This window comes from Uloborus diversus, chromosome 4, assembly GCF_026930045.1.
Source record: "Uloborus diversus isolate 005 chromosome 4, Udiv.v.3.1, whole genome shotgun sequence".
In the NCBI taxonomy this organism is placed as follows: domain Eukaryota; kingdom Metazoa; phylum Arthropoda; class Arachnida; order Araneae; family Uloboridae; genus Uloborus; species Uloborus diversus.
The window spans coordinates 98,821,587-98,840,102 of NC_072734.1; the positions used below are offsets into that span (position 1 = coordinate 98,821,587).

At 32.5% G+C, this 18,516-nt stretch overlaps 1 protein-coding gene across 1 annotated transcript; it reads right to left on the reverse strand.

The window, feature by feature from the left end:
* Positions 1 to 560: 560 nt before the first annotated feature.
* Positions 561 to 17,520, reverse strand: LOC129220720 (uncharacterized). Its single transcript, XM_054855149.1, is given in 5 exon segments — positions 561 to 643; positions 646 to 2,793; positions 3,287 to 3,489; positions 14,517 to 14,734; positions 17,452 to 17,520. Coding segments are annotated over 5 exon segments (2,721 nt in total).
* Between the last annotated feature and the right edge of the window lie 996 nt (positions 17,521 to 18,516).

Here is an 18,516-nt window from a genome sequence, read left to right on the forward strand (position 1 = left end):
CGAAATAAATAAATAAAAAAAGAATGAAGGAAAAGTAAAATTCCAATGCCTGTGTGCTTAAGGGGGAAAAAAAGGTTTAATACTAACAGTTATTTAGTTTGATTATTATTTAAAAAAAAGTATTTTCATTATTATTTTTCTCATCATCATCATATTATTATTATTATTAGTGTAAAGCAAATATTATTATTTAGCAAATAAAAGACGTTCAGAATAAAGGATTTTAAAGTGTAATTAATGACTTACATAGTCAAAACATTTAGATGAGCTTATGTGGCTACCATTATACATAGTACAAAATGAAAAAAAAAAACTGTGTTCAGTAACAAATAATGTATAAAAGTGTACATGAATTGAAAATAATTCTTTATTTAACAAAAATTGAAACACATGTATTTGGCGATCATGTTAAATAACTACTCTCTCAGAAAAAGTAGCAGCCAGCTGCTACGCTAACGATTGCAGTCTTTATGTGGCAGTACGAATGAAATAGTCATAATTTGAGCAAATGTCACTAACCAGTATCTCTGTTAATGGAGTTAGTACGATGTCGAGAAATTTTATACAAATTTTCTAAGCGTCCATTGAAAGTTCTGCTTAGTAACGAAAGGTGTGAAGTCTTGTTGTTCAGTCTGCAGCTGTGTTCATAAAGTATTGCAGATGCAATTATTGCGCAAAGAGTTAATATTAAGATGAAACCCACACCTGTACTCACACTGGTCTGAGACATGCAAATACCGTACACAATCTCTTCTCTTCGTCCACGCAATGTAGCTGTGCTATCAGTGGTTAGGTTAAAATCAAATGCAAGGTCAGACGATGCTATAGCTTGAAACTTCTGTCTGACACCAAACACTGAATCCGAAGAACGTTTCTTTCTGTTGAGAGCTCTTGGAATGTGTTCAAGCACTTCTTTAGGTTGAACTTGGCTCTCAATCAAACCGTCGTCAAACGATGGTGGAACAAAAGATTTGATTGGTAATCTATCGTCACCTTTCTCAATTGGTATAGGTTCCGTTACATCTGCCACCTGGTCTGACACCATTTCTGTTATGCCTTCTTCGATACTGATTTCTCCAGCTTGATCCTCTTTTGCTTTCATCACATCAGAAAAAGTACCACCAATTGGGATGCGATTTCTTGGATCAATCTTCTCATTATGATGCTGAATTGATGCAACAGTTTCATGTTCGCTTTCATCATTGTCCATCCTTCGATCTGCAATAACACTCATCATCAACTGTTGCCTGGGACTGAATTGAGGTATGGGATATGGATAGTGATGTTTATTGTGTGATAAAAATCGGGCTGTTGTTTTCTGAGGCCACCTTGCAGTCTGGTAAGTATACGGTAAAAGGGTTGGCATCATCATCATTTTCATCATCATCGGATTGGACATATTTTGTGGCATTTTCGTTTGAATATATACAGGTTGCGGACTTGCAGTAGTACTGAATGGAAGTACATGCTCGTAATGTCTTGGAAGTGAAATTGCTAAATGAGGATTTGACTTCAGTTTGTAGTTTAATGAGTGAACTTTCAGATCTTCCTTTGTTAATGGTTTTACGTCATCTAAGGACCACGCAGCGGGTTCAGGTTTTGGCTCCTCTAGTGGCTCCTTTTCCAAGGCTGGTCTGTACTGATGTGGACTATGCATGGGATTCACTTCTTCAAATGTCCATGGGCTTGGTTCTGGCTTAGGGTTAGTGTGGATTACCTTTTTTTGAGGAGGATTCCGAGTTTTGTGAAAAACTTCTTCTTTGCTCAGAGGTTTAACTTCATCCGCAGACCAAAAAGCTGGCTCAGGTTTAGGTTCGTCAAATGATAAATCCGGTACTTCATGCTTCGATTTATCTTTCAGAAGAACATCAAATGCTTCAGCATTCCAATGTGCATCATGTCCAATTATTTTATGAGCATTGGAGTTTGTCTGGTGGACTTCATGATGATAGGGATTTACAAATGGTGTTACTTTTTCACCCGACTGTACACCATGCTTAACATCAGCTAGCAAAAGATGGATGTTGCTTGGAGCAATTTGCACTGCTTCTTTCTCCTCGTGATTGTCATGTGTTGTCTTATGAGAATCAGATGGTACAAACTTCGAAGCATCTACAGGTTTACTGAATGTACTTTCAGTGCTTTTTGTAAATGCTGTAGAAGGGTTACTTACGGTTTGATTAGGTTTGAAATGAGTTTGGTAAGCTATTTTACTTATGTGTCTTTCTCTGCCAGGTAACGGTTGGACATAAGATTCAGCTTTGTTGGAAGCAGCAGCTTGAAGAACGTGAGATGCTTGAAGCTGATGAACTGAGGATGTTTCCGAATTTGCTAGTTGGACCAACTTGTGGAATTTCTTGGATTCTAACGAGTCGTAAGTACCTGAATGAGGTCGGTAATCTTCCAACGTTTTACCACCACAGGAATCATGACAACCATGCCTACATACCTCAACAATGCAGTGGACGAACACGTCAAGAGTGTCTGGAAACTTGAAAGCATATATGTGGGAATATGCCACTAGAGTTGCTTTTCCTCCAAAATCTCTAATTTTGGCGAAAGGCGTGAGCAGAGAAGGTCTCAAAACACATCCGTTGTGATCAGTGAGTTCAATCTCAGGATGTTTTCCGTCACTTGCAGAGCACTTTTTCACCCTCATGTCGAATTCTCGGCTGTTGTCGTTAATAGCAATCACGAGAGTAAGTGGGCTTCCAATAGGTACCAAGCCACCAACTTGCCGAGCCCAGGGACCTTTTCCTTCTTGAATTTCCATCCAACAATCTATGTCATCACCTGAAAAAGCAACGAAATTATGAAGCCTTAAATAAATAAAGTAAGCATATAAATATTGATCTAATTTATTCGTACTATTTAAGAAAAAAAGCTTCTTTTTCACAGAAAGAATTGCGCAAACAAGTAAAGGTATTATTGCACCGCTCTAGTTACCTAGTTTCTTAAAAGATGGCGCCACTTAAAATAAATGAAAAGACCATTTTCTCAGTAACGCCATCTAATGAGTACATAGATAATTAGAGCGACAGATGGCGCGTTACATTAACACCAATGTGAGATCAAAGACGGTAACTCTCGAAAGTTTAACCAAGCAAGGAACAAAGTAAAATCGTGAGTCTTATTTTAATTTAAGAAGTTTTCATTTATTGTATATTCAAGAACCACAATGTAACAAAGATCGATTTGGAAATGAGAATAAGATTTGTCATATCACGTATCGCATTAATGTATTTAAAAATGATATACGTTCGAACGTATAGAATTTTACAATTACCTTGGAAATTTAATTCCACAACATCAATTTCGGATATCGAAAGGGTAGGTTTTGACGAAGGTTTTTCGAATGATTCTAGCCATTCACATCGGAGTCGCTTTGCTTCATCCCAAGCTTCTAAAATGTCTTCTCCGAACTGAATCACAATTGTATTCTCGTGAAACTGTCCTCGCAAATCTTCAACTGTTCCACAGCTGTCGTATCTGAAAAAGAAGTAATGCATAATATTATAAATCACAGAAAAATCGTAGAAACCGCGATGTGCAAAACAGTTTAACAAGTGTTAATTATGCTTTAAAAATTTTAGGAATTCTTCCAGATTTAAAGCTTTATCAAAAATTGGAGTGGATGAAAACGTCAGAAATTATTCACTGAGCCATTGGATTATTCTACAAAAGCTGCCACATTGTCATCATTGTTATTTTTATTTTACCTACAAAAGAATTAACAGTTCCCTTTTCTTTGAAAATCTTCATGTTTTCTTTGAGATTTCAAGGACAGTTCGTAAAATCTCAGCAATCAAAAATGTGAAGTTTAAATTTTATCTTAAAAATATGGTTATTTAATCACACTTGAAAAAATATGATATTTTAGTCACTTGTTTAAAAAAGTGATTGTTTAAATTGCCCTTTTGACAGCAAGCAAATCAATTAATTTTCGATTTCGCCACGCATTACATTTTTAGTGCTGCCATCTACACAGAGTAACTGTGACTAATCTAACGTTTACGTTTTTCAGTGTTTGATAAATAGCTAAATCGTTTGTAATTTTACTGGTTTTTCTTAATTAAGATCTAAATGAGAAAAAAGAAAATAGGTAACCAACACAAGTGGATTCCTTTCGATGTCTTTTTTCTTAGGTTTTATTTTAAATTTGAGGACCAGCCGTCACCCTCCAGAAACCGGATTAATTTGAATTTTGACATTATAAATTCAAATAATGTTTTCCGCAATCATGAATTGCGATAGGACTCTTTAGGTTTATGTTTCTACAAATAGCTCCTACTGAAATCATAACTGCGAAAAACATAGTTTGAACTCAATACGTAAAAATTCAAATTAATGCCAGGAGCTGGATGCTGGAATTGTGTGATGGAAGCTGGATGTAGTGTGCTAGATGCTGGATGGTGTATGCTGGATATTGTGTGCTGGATTCTGAATGTTCTGGGCTGGATGCTGTGTTTGTCTTTAGAGGATTGAGTAAAGTCGAGATTTTCTGGTATAAATAAAGTGCTCGGACATGCACTGAGAAAAATTAAATTTTCAAAAATGAGTACATTCATGCTTTCAAATTTTCTTGAAACCTTTTGTTTCAAACACGAATATCCATGTTTTCAAATAGTGTGCTCAATTATTTCACATTCGAAAATGAGATACATTGCTCGGTTTATACTCAAGTTTAAAATTATTACATATTCAAAAATAAGCACAAATACCTTAAAAATGAGCACATGTTGCATTGAGTAGTTGATGAGTATTTGAATGTTTCAAATTTGAATATCACATTGTCGGAGCCGTCTTAAATCTGAGATATCTTGAAATTTGAGTCATTTTTAAAATTGTTGTTTTTAGAGTCCGGACGCCACCGCCCAGGAGGAGTAACAGAAGGAAAACCCGCGCACGGAGACGGGTGGACCTCAAAAGTGACCCCTAACGGCAGTTTCATTCAAGTGAGCACAACTAACAATTCGTGATTGCGCATAAAAATAAATAAATAAATAAATGAAACAGCTTAAAATTTTTTGTAGTTAAAAAGTTTACTAGCAATATGAAATATTTATCATCCGAAGGCACTTGTATTTGCTAATATTTTTACTAACAATGTTGCAAAAAAAAAAAAGAGTAAATAGTAAAAAAAATTTCAAATAAAAGGGTGTGGTTGAATCAATCGACGCGACGTGACAAATATTTCACTTAAATTTGATTTTCCTCAATCATTTTTTATGACATGGATGGTATTCTATAGATATTTATGACTCTTATTCTATTCTCTTCTATCATTCTATCCATTTCTCTAATATCTTACACTTTTTTCTCCTTTATGCACCATGTTGTAGCAGATGTTTGCAAACTTTTCTAAACGCGCGGAATTCAGAAAAATATTTGTAAGAACATGGCGCAGAATTCAGCAGTGTTACTGCAGGGATGTTGTTCATCCTGATATTTATTGACTCTTAAGAGTTCAAGGTAACTGTGTGTAACAAACATTCTACCATAACTGAAATAATTTTAAAAATAAAAAGCGTGAAAGCCCACTTTTGGATCACTCTGCAGATGTTATATGAAAAAACATATGAATAGTTTTAAAATCTTGGGTACGATGATACATTTCATTCAGTAACTGCATATTGTGTCTTATGTTCATAATGTTCTTCCTGTTAGTGTTAAGCAAATGAATTTAATTATGAAAACTCAATTATCAAGTTCACTAAATTTAGTCAAAACTTCATTTCAATTTGTATTGTTCGAAATGTGAAAAAAAAAATCTTTAAAAAAAAAATTAGTCAAAAATTCTTATTTAAATTTAGAAAATATTATAAGGAGGAAAATTTTCACCCAAAAAATAAATAAATAAGTAAGTTTAATATTTTCCTACATACAATACGCATTAAGAAAATATGAAAAAACTATCACTTTCCATTTCTTATCAAATAAAAGTAGATAGAGACTATTATTATTATTAATATTATTATTTGTGCAATTAATGATTGATTACTGTTTTCACAGCAGGATGACTGCCGTTCAACTAACTTTTTAAAATTATCATGTAGACAAACCTTTGTAGGTTTGTTTGTATGCCATACTATCTCCTTGAGCTTGAGGATGACCATGAGTTATGGGTCGAGACAGGTACCAAACGGCTCAGAATTTTCCAAGGAATTTACCCGGTATCATGTCTGTGTTGATTTAATAAGAAGAGATATATATTAAAAAATCACAAGAACGCGCAAACCACAAGCTGACAATTTTTATTCCACATAACAAGTCAATATATTATCAGTTATATTATTGAAAAAAATATATTAAATAAAAAACAATCATTGGTAATAAGTAATAATGACTGCTTCTTTCTCACATTCTCGTCTTTTCTTTTTTTTTTCCTCGCAAGCTTTTCGTAATGGATATTCTTTGCATTTGATATTTTTTCCGTATCTTTTTAAAATACCATTTACTCAGATATTTTAAATATGTAGATATGCCAACTACAAATTAATTCTCATTAAAACGTATCTGATTGAGAAATTTCTTTGTTCCAAATATAAGTACTTAATTGGATTCGCTTCCAATGAGTTTTTCATTTTCATTCACCAGTTGAAAATTATTCATTTATTTATTTTTCATCCTTTGATTTTATTTAAATTTAGTAGGGTCTGGTGGGGTAAAGTGGTCATAAAATCGTAGGTTTTCAACTTATGTGAATAATAGATACAATAAATTCTATAAACAGATAAACATTTTTTGTTTTTATTTTACATTGCATTATTAAAGAACACAGTACATTGAGTTTTAGGAAAATAAATATTGATTTAAGTACTTTTATAACACTTTCTTTTTCCCTTTCTATTTATGACCACTTTACCCCATGGGGTGGGGGAAAGTGGTCATAGCGTGGGGTAAAGTGGTCATAGTTAAAAATAGATGCAAAACCATTATAAACAACCCTAATATTTGTATATTTCGGTTATTTTTATAGTTACAAGTATATGCACAAGAATATGTTTGTATAGACGAGTATATACGTGTCGTGTAAACATTAGTAAACACGTTCATATATGAGTAGATACATGTATGCATCAGATACATGCATGCACGTGCCTACTCAAGTATATACGTGTATACACGAGTATATAAGCATGTATACGTGATTACCTACTGGAGTGTATACGTGTCTACACGAGTATATACGTGTCACGTGTACGTACGGGTATATACGCGTGTAAACGAATATCATATGCGTGTATGCACTTCTATTTCGAGTACATACGTGCATACCTGAGTATATACGTGTACCGTAGACGTATACACGCATATATAAGTGCACATACACACATATCCGGGTTACACAAGTTAATTCGTGGATACATCCAGTGCCTGTTTGGTACGTGCCGACTCACATATATATATATATATATATATATATATATATATATATATATATATATATATATATATATATATATATATTGTGAAGCACGAGTATATACGTATGTACGTGCAAGCACGATTTTATATCTGTATAGACGTATATACGTACATTTACGTGTATACACCAGTACACGAGTATATAAGCTTATATACATGTGTGCCTGTAGAATGAGCAAAAGCTCTTGAGCAAAAATCTAAGGAGTGTGAAAAGGGAGGATAAGAAGCAAAGAATTATAAGGAACTTGCGAAAGCTGACGCGCTACATGCACACAAAGCCAGAAAATGATGGATGCAAACAAATCGCAATTTTGTTACACAAAGATGATTTTATCCAACATTTTAGTTTTTAAGAAATATTTAGAGCAGTTGTTAAAAGTTACGGCCTGTAGTAGCTCTAGTACAAGCATCGCAACAAAGACGCAGTGACAGATGAAACTTTTTCAAAAGTGTCGTTATTGCAACAGAGAATGCTTTGTGATTGCAACGGACATGTACGAGTATTACAGCTACAGGCCGCAAATTTCATCAGTCGCTTTAAAACTTTCTTGAGACCTAAAATGTTGTGTTAAATTTTCTTTGTGTAATATATAAATTTGTGACCTGTTTTGCATCCAATAGTTTCTGGCTTTGCGTGCATGTAGCGCGTCAGCATAGTGTTTGTGACCATATGTTCCTTATGTGATTCTTGCTTCTTATCCTCCCCTCTAACACACTTTAATAATATGCTCAAAAGTTTAAACTCACCCTGTTAACTTGTATATCATATGCTTGTATGTAAGCGTCTACTCGAGTACGTATGCGCATATTCGTGTCTACCTGTGTATATAAGTGTTTATACATGTACGAGTATAAGCGAGTATTTACGTGTATAGTCGAATGCATATCTGTATAGATTAAAAATACTTGCAGATACTCATATATGTATTTATTGGTGCATTTATGTGAATATGTCTATATACGTCAATACACGAGTATATGCGCATGCATATGCATATACTCGTAAATTTAACCCCGTTTATTGTAAAAACAATATATATTAAGTGAAATTACAATTTAATTTATATCTGCCTTATACTTAACTATTAAATGGCATTGGAAGAACAATATTTGTTAAGCCTAATATTATGACCACTTTACCCCATCTTACTTAAAGTGCTCTAAAAAATTATCTAAAAGAGATTCAGCTAACTGCTAATGAGTAAGAGTTCTTGAGACATGTAGGAAGCTTCCTATGTAGTCAATCTGTTCCTAATTCTAACAAACAAAATTTCCCAAGGAAGTTAAAAGAGGTGTTTAGATTTTTAAACTTTTCATATTCATACAAAATATTTTTTTTCACCAAATTAAATTTTGCCAGTTGTAAAATTTTGTATTCAAAATGTGGTTTCTAACTGCCCTACTCTATAATAAAAATTTTACATTCATTCGAGCATTTTATTTCCAAGCTATAGCCATTTATTTCACGAATGATCACTTTACCCAATTGACCACTTTCCCCCACCGGACCCTATACTTTGGTTAATATTACAACTGTGTTCATTTCTTATGCAGATAAAATTTTGGACGACTACTGGATGTATTATGGTAAAACTTTTAATGTATTCCGCTTTATTGCTGACGTTTTCGCATCAAACTTACTGTGAATAAAAAATTTCAAAAGATGTATTAAAATGCATTTAAAATTAAAGCTTTTAATTGAAATTTTAAAAGGAGAAGGACGTTTCATTAAAAAAAAATGAAAACTAGAGTGCAATTCTAAAACTTAATTTACCAAGAACAGTTTCAACTCTAAAAATATTTTTTAAAGCTTATATTTTCTACAAAATGATGATTTTCATTAGAGCTAAGGTGGAAAAATTTACGAGAGAGAGAGAGAGAGAAAGGGGAGAAGAGAGAAAGATGAGAGTTGCTAATGGTGCTGCCATCTAGTGTCGAAATTAAAACTTTTCCCTTCATTGACATATTCGCATAATTTTACTCACTTTTTTTTTCTAAAATTTGTTTCATCATCGTTAAAATTTGAACTGATAAAATAGTTCATTCAAAATGAATATCTTTTGCCAATTTGAAAATTTTCAGAACTGTAAACGCAAAAAATTAAAAACTAAAGTTTTTCTCTTTTTACTTTCTTTAACTTGAGTTCGATGTAAAGAAATGTCTAGAAAATGATTTTAAATTAGTCCATGAAAGCAGCTCTAATAGACTTTTATGTAAGAATTGCTGGTGAAAATATTTGAATTTATCTATAGTTGTTTTCTTGAGAAACGCATAAACTATGTGAAATGCAATTCTTGACAAAACATTTTACCTTTTGATACGAAATTCAATAATATCAAAGCAAATGCATTAACAACTCAAAGCTTAAAAAAACACTTTGCTGTGTTTAATGCTTATAGAATCAATGAGAATAATTAGAGTGGAGTAGTAGAATTTTGGCAGGAGGGTAATTCTGCGCGCCTGTGTTTACCTCATACTTATGGTCCTATGTACGAGTCTGCCCTTAGCAATGGAACTTGAAAATTTATTGCAAATAAAAAGGCCACATTATAGTTTTTTGTTGTCTGGGTGTTGTGTTAGGGGCGTACGCAGACATTTTGGGGGCCCGTCACAAATGATTTTCACTGGCCCTCCTCCATATTGTTTAACCCCTACGTCCCTACAAATATTTCACCCCTTATTTTAAGAACCTCGGCCCCCCTTCCGGCTCGAGCCCTTTTTATAGAATTTCAGCCAGTTTATTAAAAGAGGAATTGCAAAAAACATTGTCAAAAAAGGTAAGGTAGGGTAGTCTGACTATTAAAAGAACAATTAAACAAAAACTTTATAAATAAAAAAATATAATTAAAAATTAAAGCAACGAGCTATTCATTCTCTGGTTGATTACCCTACATGCTTTTAAATCAGCACAGTTTTAATGAAGATCAATTTAATTTAAGCACTTTTTACGTTTTTGTGTCCAGATTTCATAGCAGAAGCAGGAAAGCTTTTATGGTTCCGTTTCAAATTTTATGGGAGTTTTGATCAAAAGTGCGTGCTGTAACCCAGTAAATAAGAAGGTCTATTCAGTGAACAAACAACAACACTTCTTTTCTTCGAATTCTGTAAAGGAAAGTTGCTGTTGCCTATTCGACTTCATAAAAATTTTTATAACTGAAAAAAAAATATATTTATAAATAAATTAAAAAAAATATGATTCGTTCTCTGGTCAAACTATAGTACTATAGTCATTCCATTTCAAATCAGCCGGGCAGGTATGAAAAGTGTCATATGACCATCGCCGATATTTTTGAAAAAAATACAGTAGTTACGAGGAGGGACATATGATATATCCCAAAAGGATTTGCAAGATTTTTTTTTCTTCAGTTACAGCCTACTAAAATTCTGAACAAAATCCGCCATTTTGGAAAACACCAGCAAAATACTCCATTTGAAATGGACGCTATTTCAAAAGTAATTAACCTATTTAAATAATTCTTTTTTCTAAAAAGTAAATATAATCCTCTAGACATCGTTTTTGAAAATTTAGTTAGGTTTTTTGATAAAGAAAAACATTTATTTTTGTGACGAAAAAACTGCGTTTTTACCGATTTTATGACTTTTTTCTCCATGAAAAAAAGTTTTTTTTTTACTAAACGGAGATGTCAGTCTAAAGCCCTTATATGATAATTTCATAGCATATTTTATCATTATCCTTAGATGCATACAGCCTTAATTTTAAAATTTTCAAAATTTTCAAAAAATTAGCGATTTTTAAAGTGAGATTGCTCAAAACACCCATGTTTTAAAAATCTGAAAAGTGGCTGAATTGAACCCCTTTTAATGCTTAACAAGTGGATCTACACCGCATTCCGTATTTTTCCAGAAAATGTTTTATAAGTGATCTTATCGCCCATGGCATGCATGTAAAATAAAAATGTCTAATAATTTCATTCACTGAAATTCTGATTAGATATAATGTCTAATAGCTACAATAATGGTGCATTTTATCAGCAACAACTAAAATCTTACTGACTTTTAGTAATATACATGTAACAAACCGCTTTTGATGAAAATGTCAATTCTTCTTTTTGTATGACTCTGTGTGTAATTATAGAAGAGAGTTTGGTGACCCTTAATTTTTATGGGAGCCATACTTCCTTATTTATTTCACTCAAATGTTTGTATTTTTGACCGAATTCATGAAACTGAAGCATTAAAATAAGTTCTGAATAATATAGGGCTTCTGCACTTCTTTTGTTAGAAATTGGATCCCTGGCTATAATAGCTACCTTTGGTGAGATCTGTTTGGTTACCTCAACTTACAAAAATCTTCAATTGATTACTTCTCGCATAAAACAGGTGGGCATTTTAAATTCTTAAACTATAGGTGAGTTTTGCGTTTTGAATTTAGTGTACTTATACTTATGTATAGAAGTAATCATACGAGGTAGGATCCAAAAATTCTGGTGCAACAGTCACCAATGACAACCAAAGCACGAAATTAAAATAAATCATTTTAAATGCATTGTACTGTTCCTCCCTTTAATATTGGATGGTTTACCGTATCATGTAATTGAGTTGCACGTTATAATTGAAAGAGAAAAAATGTGATTCGTTGCGGCATATGTAAGTAACGGTAAATGCATAGCTTTGGAGACAAAATAAACTAATATTGAAACAAGAAAAAAGAAAGATTTTAGCTGTTACTGATAAAGTAAACCATTATTGTAGCTATTAAGCATAAATATAATCAATTTCAGTGACTGAAGTTATTAGACATTTTATATGCGATTTAAATGCGATAAAGTCACTTTCAAAAAATCCTAAAACATTTTCCGGGAAAAAAATACGGGATGCGGTGTATATCCACTTAGCATTAGAAGGGGTTCAAATGAGCCAATTTTTAGATTTAAAAAAAATGTGTTTTTAGAGTAATCTCACTTCAAAAATCGCTAATTTTTGAAATTGTTCAAATTTTATTTCAAACGCTGTATGCATCTAAGGGGTATAATAAAATATGCTATGAAACTATCATATAAGGGCTTTTGACTGCCATCTCTGTTTAGTAAAAAAAAAAAGTTTATTTTCATGGAGAAAAAAAATCATAAAATCGCTAAAAATGCAGTTTTTTCGCCACAAAAATTAATTTTTATCTGTATCAAAAAACCTAAATAAATTTTCAAAAACGATGTCTAGAGGATACATGGGTTTTAATTTATTTTTAGAAAAAAGAATTATTCAAATAAGTTAAATACTTTTGAAACAGTGTCCATTTCAAATCGAGTGTTTTGCTGGGTTTTTTCCGGAATGGCGGATTTTGTACAAAATTTGTATGCTAAAAAACATAGAATTTCACCATTTTTTAAATAATTTCTTTAAGTTTAATATTTTAAAAAAATTACTTAAATTGGTGCTTTTTCATCGTTGAACGCTTCTGCCGATGACATCACAAATGATGAAATGCCATTCAGTGTTGTCATTCACGGTCCAAAATATTTAATTCACATCTTTACTCACGTGTATTGGCAACGATATGGTTGATAGCAAGTGTAGAGCGCAGTTGTAATTCGCTTCTTGATTATCATAACGTGGAAATGCGGTAGAAGGATGTGCCATAGTGCATCATTTGTGACGTCATAAAGACCACGCCTTGTTTGAATAATTGGACAGTTTAAAAAATTAATTGAAAAATAACTGTTGGGAAAATGAAAGTATTTTCTGAGTTCATGTTATTATTATTTTATTTTTTTATTTTATTTATTTATTTCTTTTTTTTGCGTATTCTATCAACTTCATTGACAAAAAGTACTACTTTTGACTGAAAGAAACAACCCCATTCATTCCGCAATTCTGAAGGAATTACGAATCGAAATGGCAATAAAAAAAAGTCAGATAAAATGAGTGTGAATATTGTACACTTCTTAAGAGTGAGTTGTATGACAATTCACCGAAAAAATATTATATTTTATTTTATTTCAATAATCTGATTTAAAAAAAAAAACTCTCATCATTGCAAAAACCGTGAACATGCTTCTTTAAACTGTCCCATTGAGTCACTCCTGTTTTCAAGATTCATGATATGCATGGTTAATTGCTTTTATTTTAATAAAAATAAATCTTCAACTAGAATTCAACCATGCATAAGAAAAGAACTGCTACGATCTTTGAGTAAATAAAGTGTTTAGGTGTAGGAAACGAAGAAGCATTTTTCTATGTCATAGCTTGCTTAGTGTCGGAAGCCATAAAGTACTGAATTAAAAATGATTGTATTAAACTCCCACAACACTTGTATGTATTTTTTCCCTTTTGCTAAGCTCGTGTTTTTCTTTCATAGCTTTCTGAGTGCTTAAAAGAAACGGTCTATAGACTGATTGCAGCAAAATAATCATTTTCATATAATTCATTTTCCAAACTTAAATCGAATATTATTCTCTTATATGAATCTTTTAATAACTACATTATGCTTCAGTAACTATTTTAGATGTGTGCTTTTCTTTCTTTTAAAGTTAAAATTTATACAAATGGTGCATCTATATTTGAAAAAATTTACAGTAAATAAAAATAATTATTTTCAATAAAAATTACTTTTGTGCAAAAGTGAAATATTATGTGATTCGGATGTGTTTTTCGGAGTTAATAAAAAACAAGTTTTACAAATACGAAACATTTTGAGCTTCCATATGTTTAGCAGCATTCACAGTAGGGTCATTTCACAGTATTTTGTCCAAATGTAGAGTCCGCAACGTGGTGCTTTTTTTCCATAACTATTTTATTTATTTTTTTATTTTCACATTGTTTTATTTTGAGTTTATGTGTTGGTAGGATTAACTCAGAATAATATTTTGTGCTAATCAAACAGTAAACTAAATAGTTATGGCCAAAAAAAAAAAAAATGTCATGCTTCGAACTCAACATTTGGACAAAATACTGTGAAATGACCCAGTAACTCCTTTCTCTCTGCTGCCTCGATACAAAGATAAATGTCTTCTCTTTAAATTCATGTTTGATGAAATTTTTTTCTAAAAACTTCACTTAAAGAATAGCTGTGAAGAATTTCGCACACTGAAGATTTCCTATTTTCATTCTAGATTTAAACAGAGACTTACTTGATGTGAAAGGTGACTTCTCTTACACCAGCTCGTGGTCCCACGTGTATGCAACGCTCATGGTGAGCACTAGGATGAGAAAAGACCACTCCGTAGAAAGGGTTGTCGAATTCCATGGTGACTGTCATATGATCTTTGCTGCAGACCACGTCCAGTCTCTGCAAATGAGATTTTTGGATTCCGTCCACGTGGACGTGGTTGTCATGGTGATGGTAATCCTGTTTAGATTGGAAAAACTAAAGTTTAAACGCAAAAACAGTAATTATTTCAAAATTGAAAATTAATTAGCTGCAAAAACACATTAAAAGTTTGAAATTTTGCTAATCTGTAATGAGATTTCTGACCTTCATCACGATTCCGATCATTGTTTTTTGACCCGGGAACATAATGAAAATTAACAGGAGGAAGTCGAGAGCAGATGAATCGGGAGAAAACTCCCAACAAGCAGCTTATTAGTTCTTGACAAGAATCAGCTCCATGGGAAGCGCTATACGCAATAGCGAGAGAAAACTGCTTTTGACATCATGAGAAAATCTCCATGAACATCAGTCACTTTTTTCATTGTCATGTCATAGATCGTCGTATTTACCTGGCCGCGGTATATAGAAGATATAGGAGGGATATAGAAGAAATATATAGAAGATTCTTGGTTAGTATTGGTTTAGTTATACCGACTCAAGTTACCACAAACATTTCTCGCAAAAAAAAAAGCTATAAAAATCTTTCAAACTCCTTTTCTATTCGGCGGAATCAAATAAAAGCGTGTATCATGTAGGTGACTGGGAAGCAGCCCAAAACTGTTAGATATGTGCTCTAAGAAATCGCCACTTCGTCTCATATGAGCGCAGGATTCGAACCCAGGACCTTCCAATCTGAAGCAGAGCAAATTGTTCATAAACTATGATTTGGTGACAAGCATTTTTCTTTCTTTTTTTTTTAAACAGACCGATGAGTTCTAATAAGAACGAAACTGCAGTCTCAGGATGTGATAACTGGTCTGTCTAGTATCTTTCATGAGATTCTGCCTTAGTCCTCGCTTAGGGACGGTAACTTTCTATTAAACTTAATATCCAAGCTTTGCCTTCAAGTCTCGAGTCAAAACGCACCGTGCTGCGGTCATTCGCTGCTCAGATAAATTTCCTTTATCTACCAGTTTGTTGGCGCTCTCAGCTTCAATGAGAAGACATCGCTCGGTTATTCACCATTCCAGACTGATGAGTTCTAATAAACACGAAACTGCAGTCTCTTAATGTGATAACCGGGCTGTCTGGAACATTTCATGTGGTTCTTTCTTAGCCCTGGTTAAGCGGCGGTAACTTATTTCCAATCATGATGAGTTTGTATTTCTCAAAAACGTAAAGAAAGCATAGCGAGAACACGTTTCTCAAGTGGGCTAGGAATAATGCGGTGAAATTCAGCAATTGACCCGAGATGAAAAAAAGCATCATACATAGAAAGAGAGGGCGAATAAGCATCGAGGTTTCATTAATACAAGTGGCACTTCGTATTTCTATGTTTAACCGTGATACCACCCTTCACTCAATAGTCTTGGGGAGTCAGTACCCTAAACACTTTCAAAAATTCGATTTTTTGATTTTTATATGTTTTGAAACTCCATTTTAATACCTTTTCAATGATACAAATTTCTTTATCGTCTTTATATTAGAAGTAAATTAAAATAAGCTTTAAAAAATGTAAAACCTATTTTGATGAGGTATGATTTTCCCCTTTAAATTAGAATATCTCGAAATGGTATTTTTTAAACTAAATGTTCCTTTTTCTCAGAAGCTAAATTGTGTTAGGCTTTAAAATTTTTACCACCTATTCCACACATCTAACTGCATATACTGAAGCAAATTTTTTCTCATATTCGAAAAATATTTTTTTATAGAGCTAATTTTGTGTTGCAAAATGGCATTTTTTGAAACAAATACAGTGATTTACACATTAGAATTTCTTTATAAAAAACAAAGCTATCTTTCTGTAAAATTTTACTTCAGTATAGAGAAAAGATTCTACTTGAGGTACAGAAAATATTTCATAATTGTATCTTTAATAGATTTTCAGAAAAAGGTACATGAACCTGTGCAAATTAACATTGACGGTATAGGGAAGGGGGGCTGACTCTGACTCCCCTTTTAACGATAGTGAAGTAACTAAACATTCACTTAGAAATCCTTTGGTCATCTTTGTAAGAAATTTTGGAAAATATTTTTTTGATATTACGAAAGATAAATAATTACTACCCAGGTAGCACACTTCGCTTCAAATAAACGTTTTAAAACGGTTGTCAATGTTGAGACAACAATTTTTAAAGTCAGATGCACAAGTATTGCTATTTCAAATTGGATAATTTTGATAGGAAAACTGGAAAATTAAAATTAAAACCGTGAAAGGTGTTTTTTTTTTTAACAACCTGAATGCTTTTCAAAATTGGTACATTACTCTCCAAGAGTTCTGTGTTTTTTTTTTTTTTTTTGTTTGTTTTTTTTTCTTTCTTTATTTAGTGCTTCTTTCTTTCTTCTTTTTTAAATTTCATTTAGCTAGTTAATTCATCTATTTTATTTTATTTTCATACTTATTCGTTTCCGTGTTTTTTAATTTATTTTTGATTTTATTTCAATCCTATAATTTTCCTAAGATTATTCTTTCTAAAATTTCCGAGTTGAAAGTTTAACTTCATTCAAAACTTAAAATGTATATCTAAAAGAAAACATGACGACGGCAGAAAAAAAATATTCTGTTTTCGGCAATAGTAGAAAGTAAACAAGTAGACAAAAGCCAACATAATTCTACTCTCCCTACCATTCAGCTTATTTATTTTTGTTTACAGAATGTAGACAAAACGTTGAGTTATTCATCTAAGGAAGTTTAATTTAAAATCACAGGAAATAAAAACAAACAATTAAAGATTTAAATGTTTACAATGACTTACTTGTCTGTTAGACCAACTCTTTCCAGCTGACGCCAAACCGCATGTTACCAGCAGATAAACAAGTATCATCGCCTCTTTCAAATCTACAAAAAACGAGCAGTTAAAAGTTAAAAGAAAGCCTGATTAATTTTATCTCTACATAGTATAAAATGAAGTCCCCAAAAAGCGTCTGTGTGTTTGAACTCGCAAAACTCAAAAATTACCAGGCCGATTGCGCTGAAATTTTCAGTTTGTTCTTTTAAGTCCTGAAAAGGTTTGCAGACCAGTTCGAATAAAATTCGATGAATAGTCATTTTTTAATCCAATTTACGTTCAATTTTCACATAAATTCTCAAATATGGGGGTGAAAAATTACTTGCACTTCACATACTACATATCGTTAGAAAGGGTAGAATTTTCCGCGTTCTACATAATTTGTTTCAATACTCTAACTTTATTACGACGGGAGTTATTTGCGTTTTTAGCTCGAATTTTTTTAGGCTTAGCTGAAATTTAGGCACTATTTTCTTCATTAAATTAATCAATAAAAAGCGAAGGAATTGTCCCATAGCTTTCTTTTTGAAGCCATTGGGAAAAGCGACTTTTATTACTCCAGATCTAACTCGACCTATGGTCGAAAAAATAAGCTTTTATCTTGAAAGGAAAAAAGTTACAAGTCTAATCAAGTTTAAGAAATCTCGATTCCGTTCAAACTGAACCATTTTCTTTCGTATTTCAATTCCTTAAACTTATTTTATTTTGTGTTTCCATGGTTACGCATTTTAAATCCAGCTTTCTGGATTTAATTTCTTAAAAGTATTTTAATATCTGTCGTCATTGTTTGGAAGGGAAATCATGATGCTTTTTTTTTTACTTATTTTTTACGCCTGATTGTTGAATATACGTCACTTGACACAATTTCTATTTTCAAGGTGGACCGGGCAAAGCCGGGCAACGCAGCTAGTGTAAAGTAAAAAGTAGTTAAGTAACAGAAAAAGGTAAGGCCAAAGTAATAATAAAAGGGGTTAACGTATCATGTGACTGTTGAGAAAATATGCTGCCATAATTGAGTTTAGGTGGTACGCT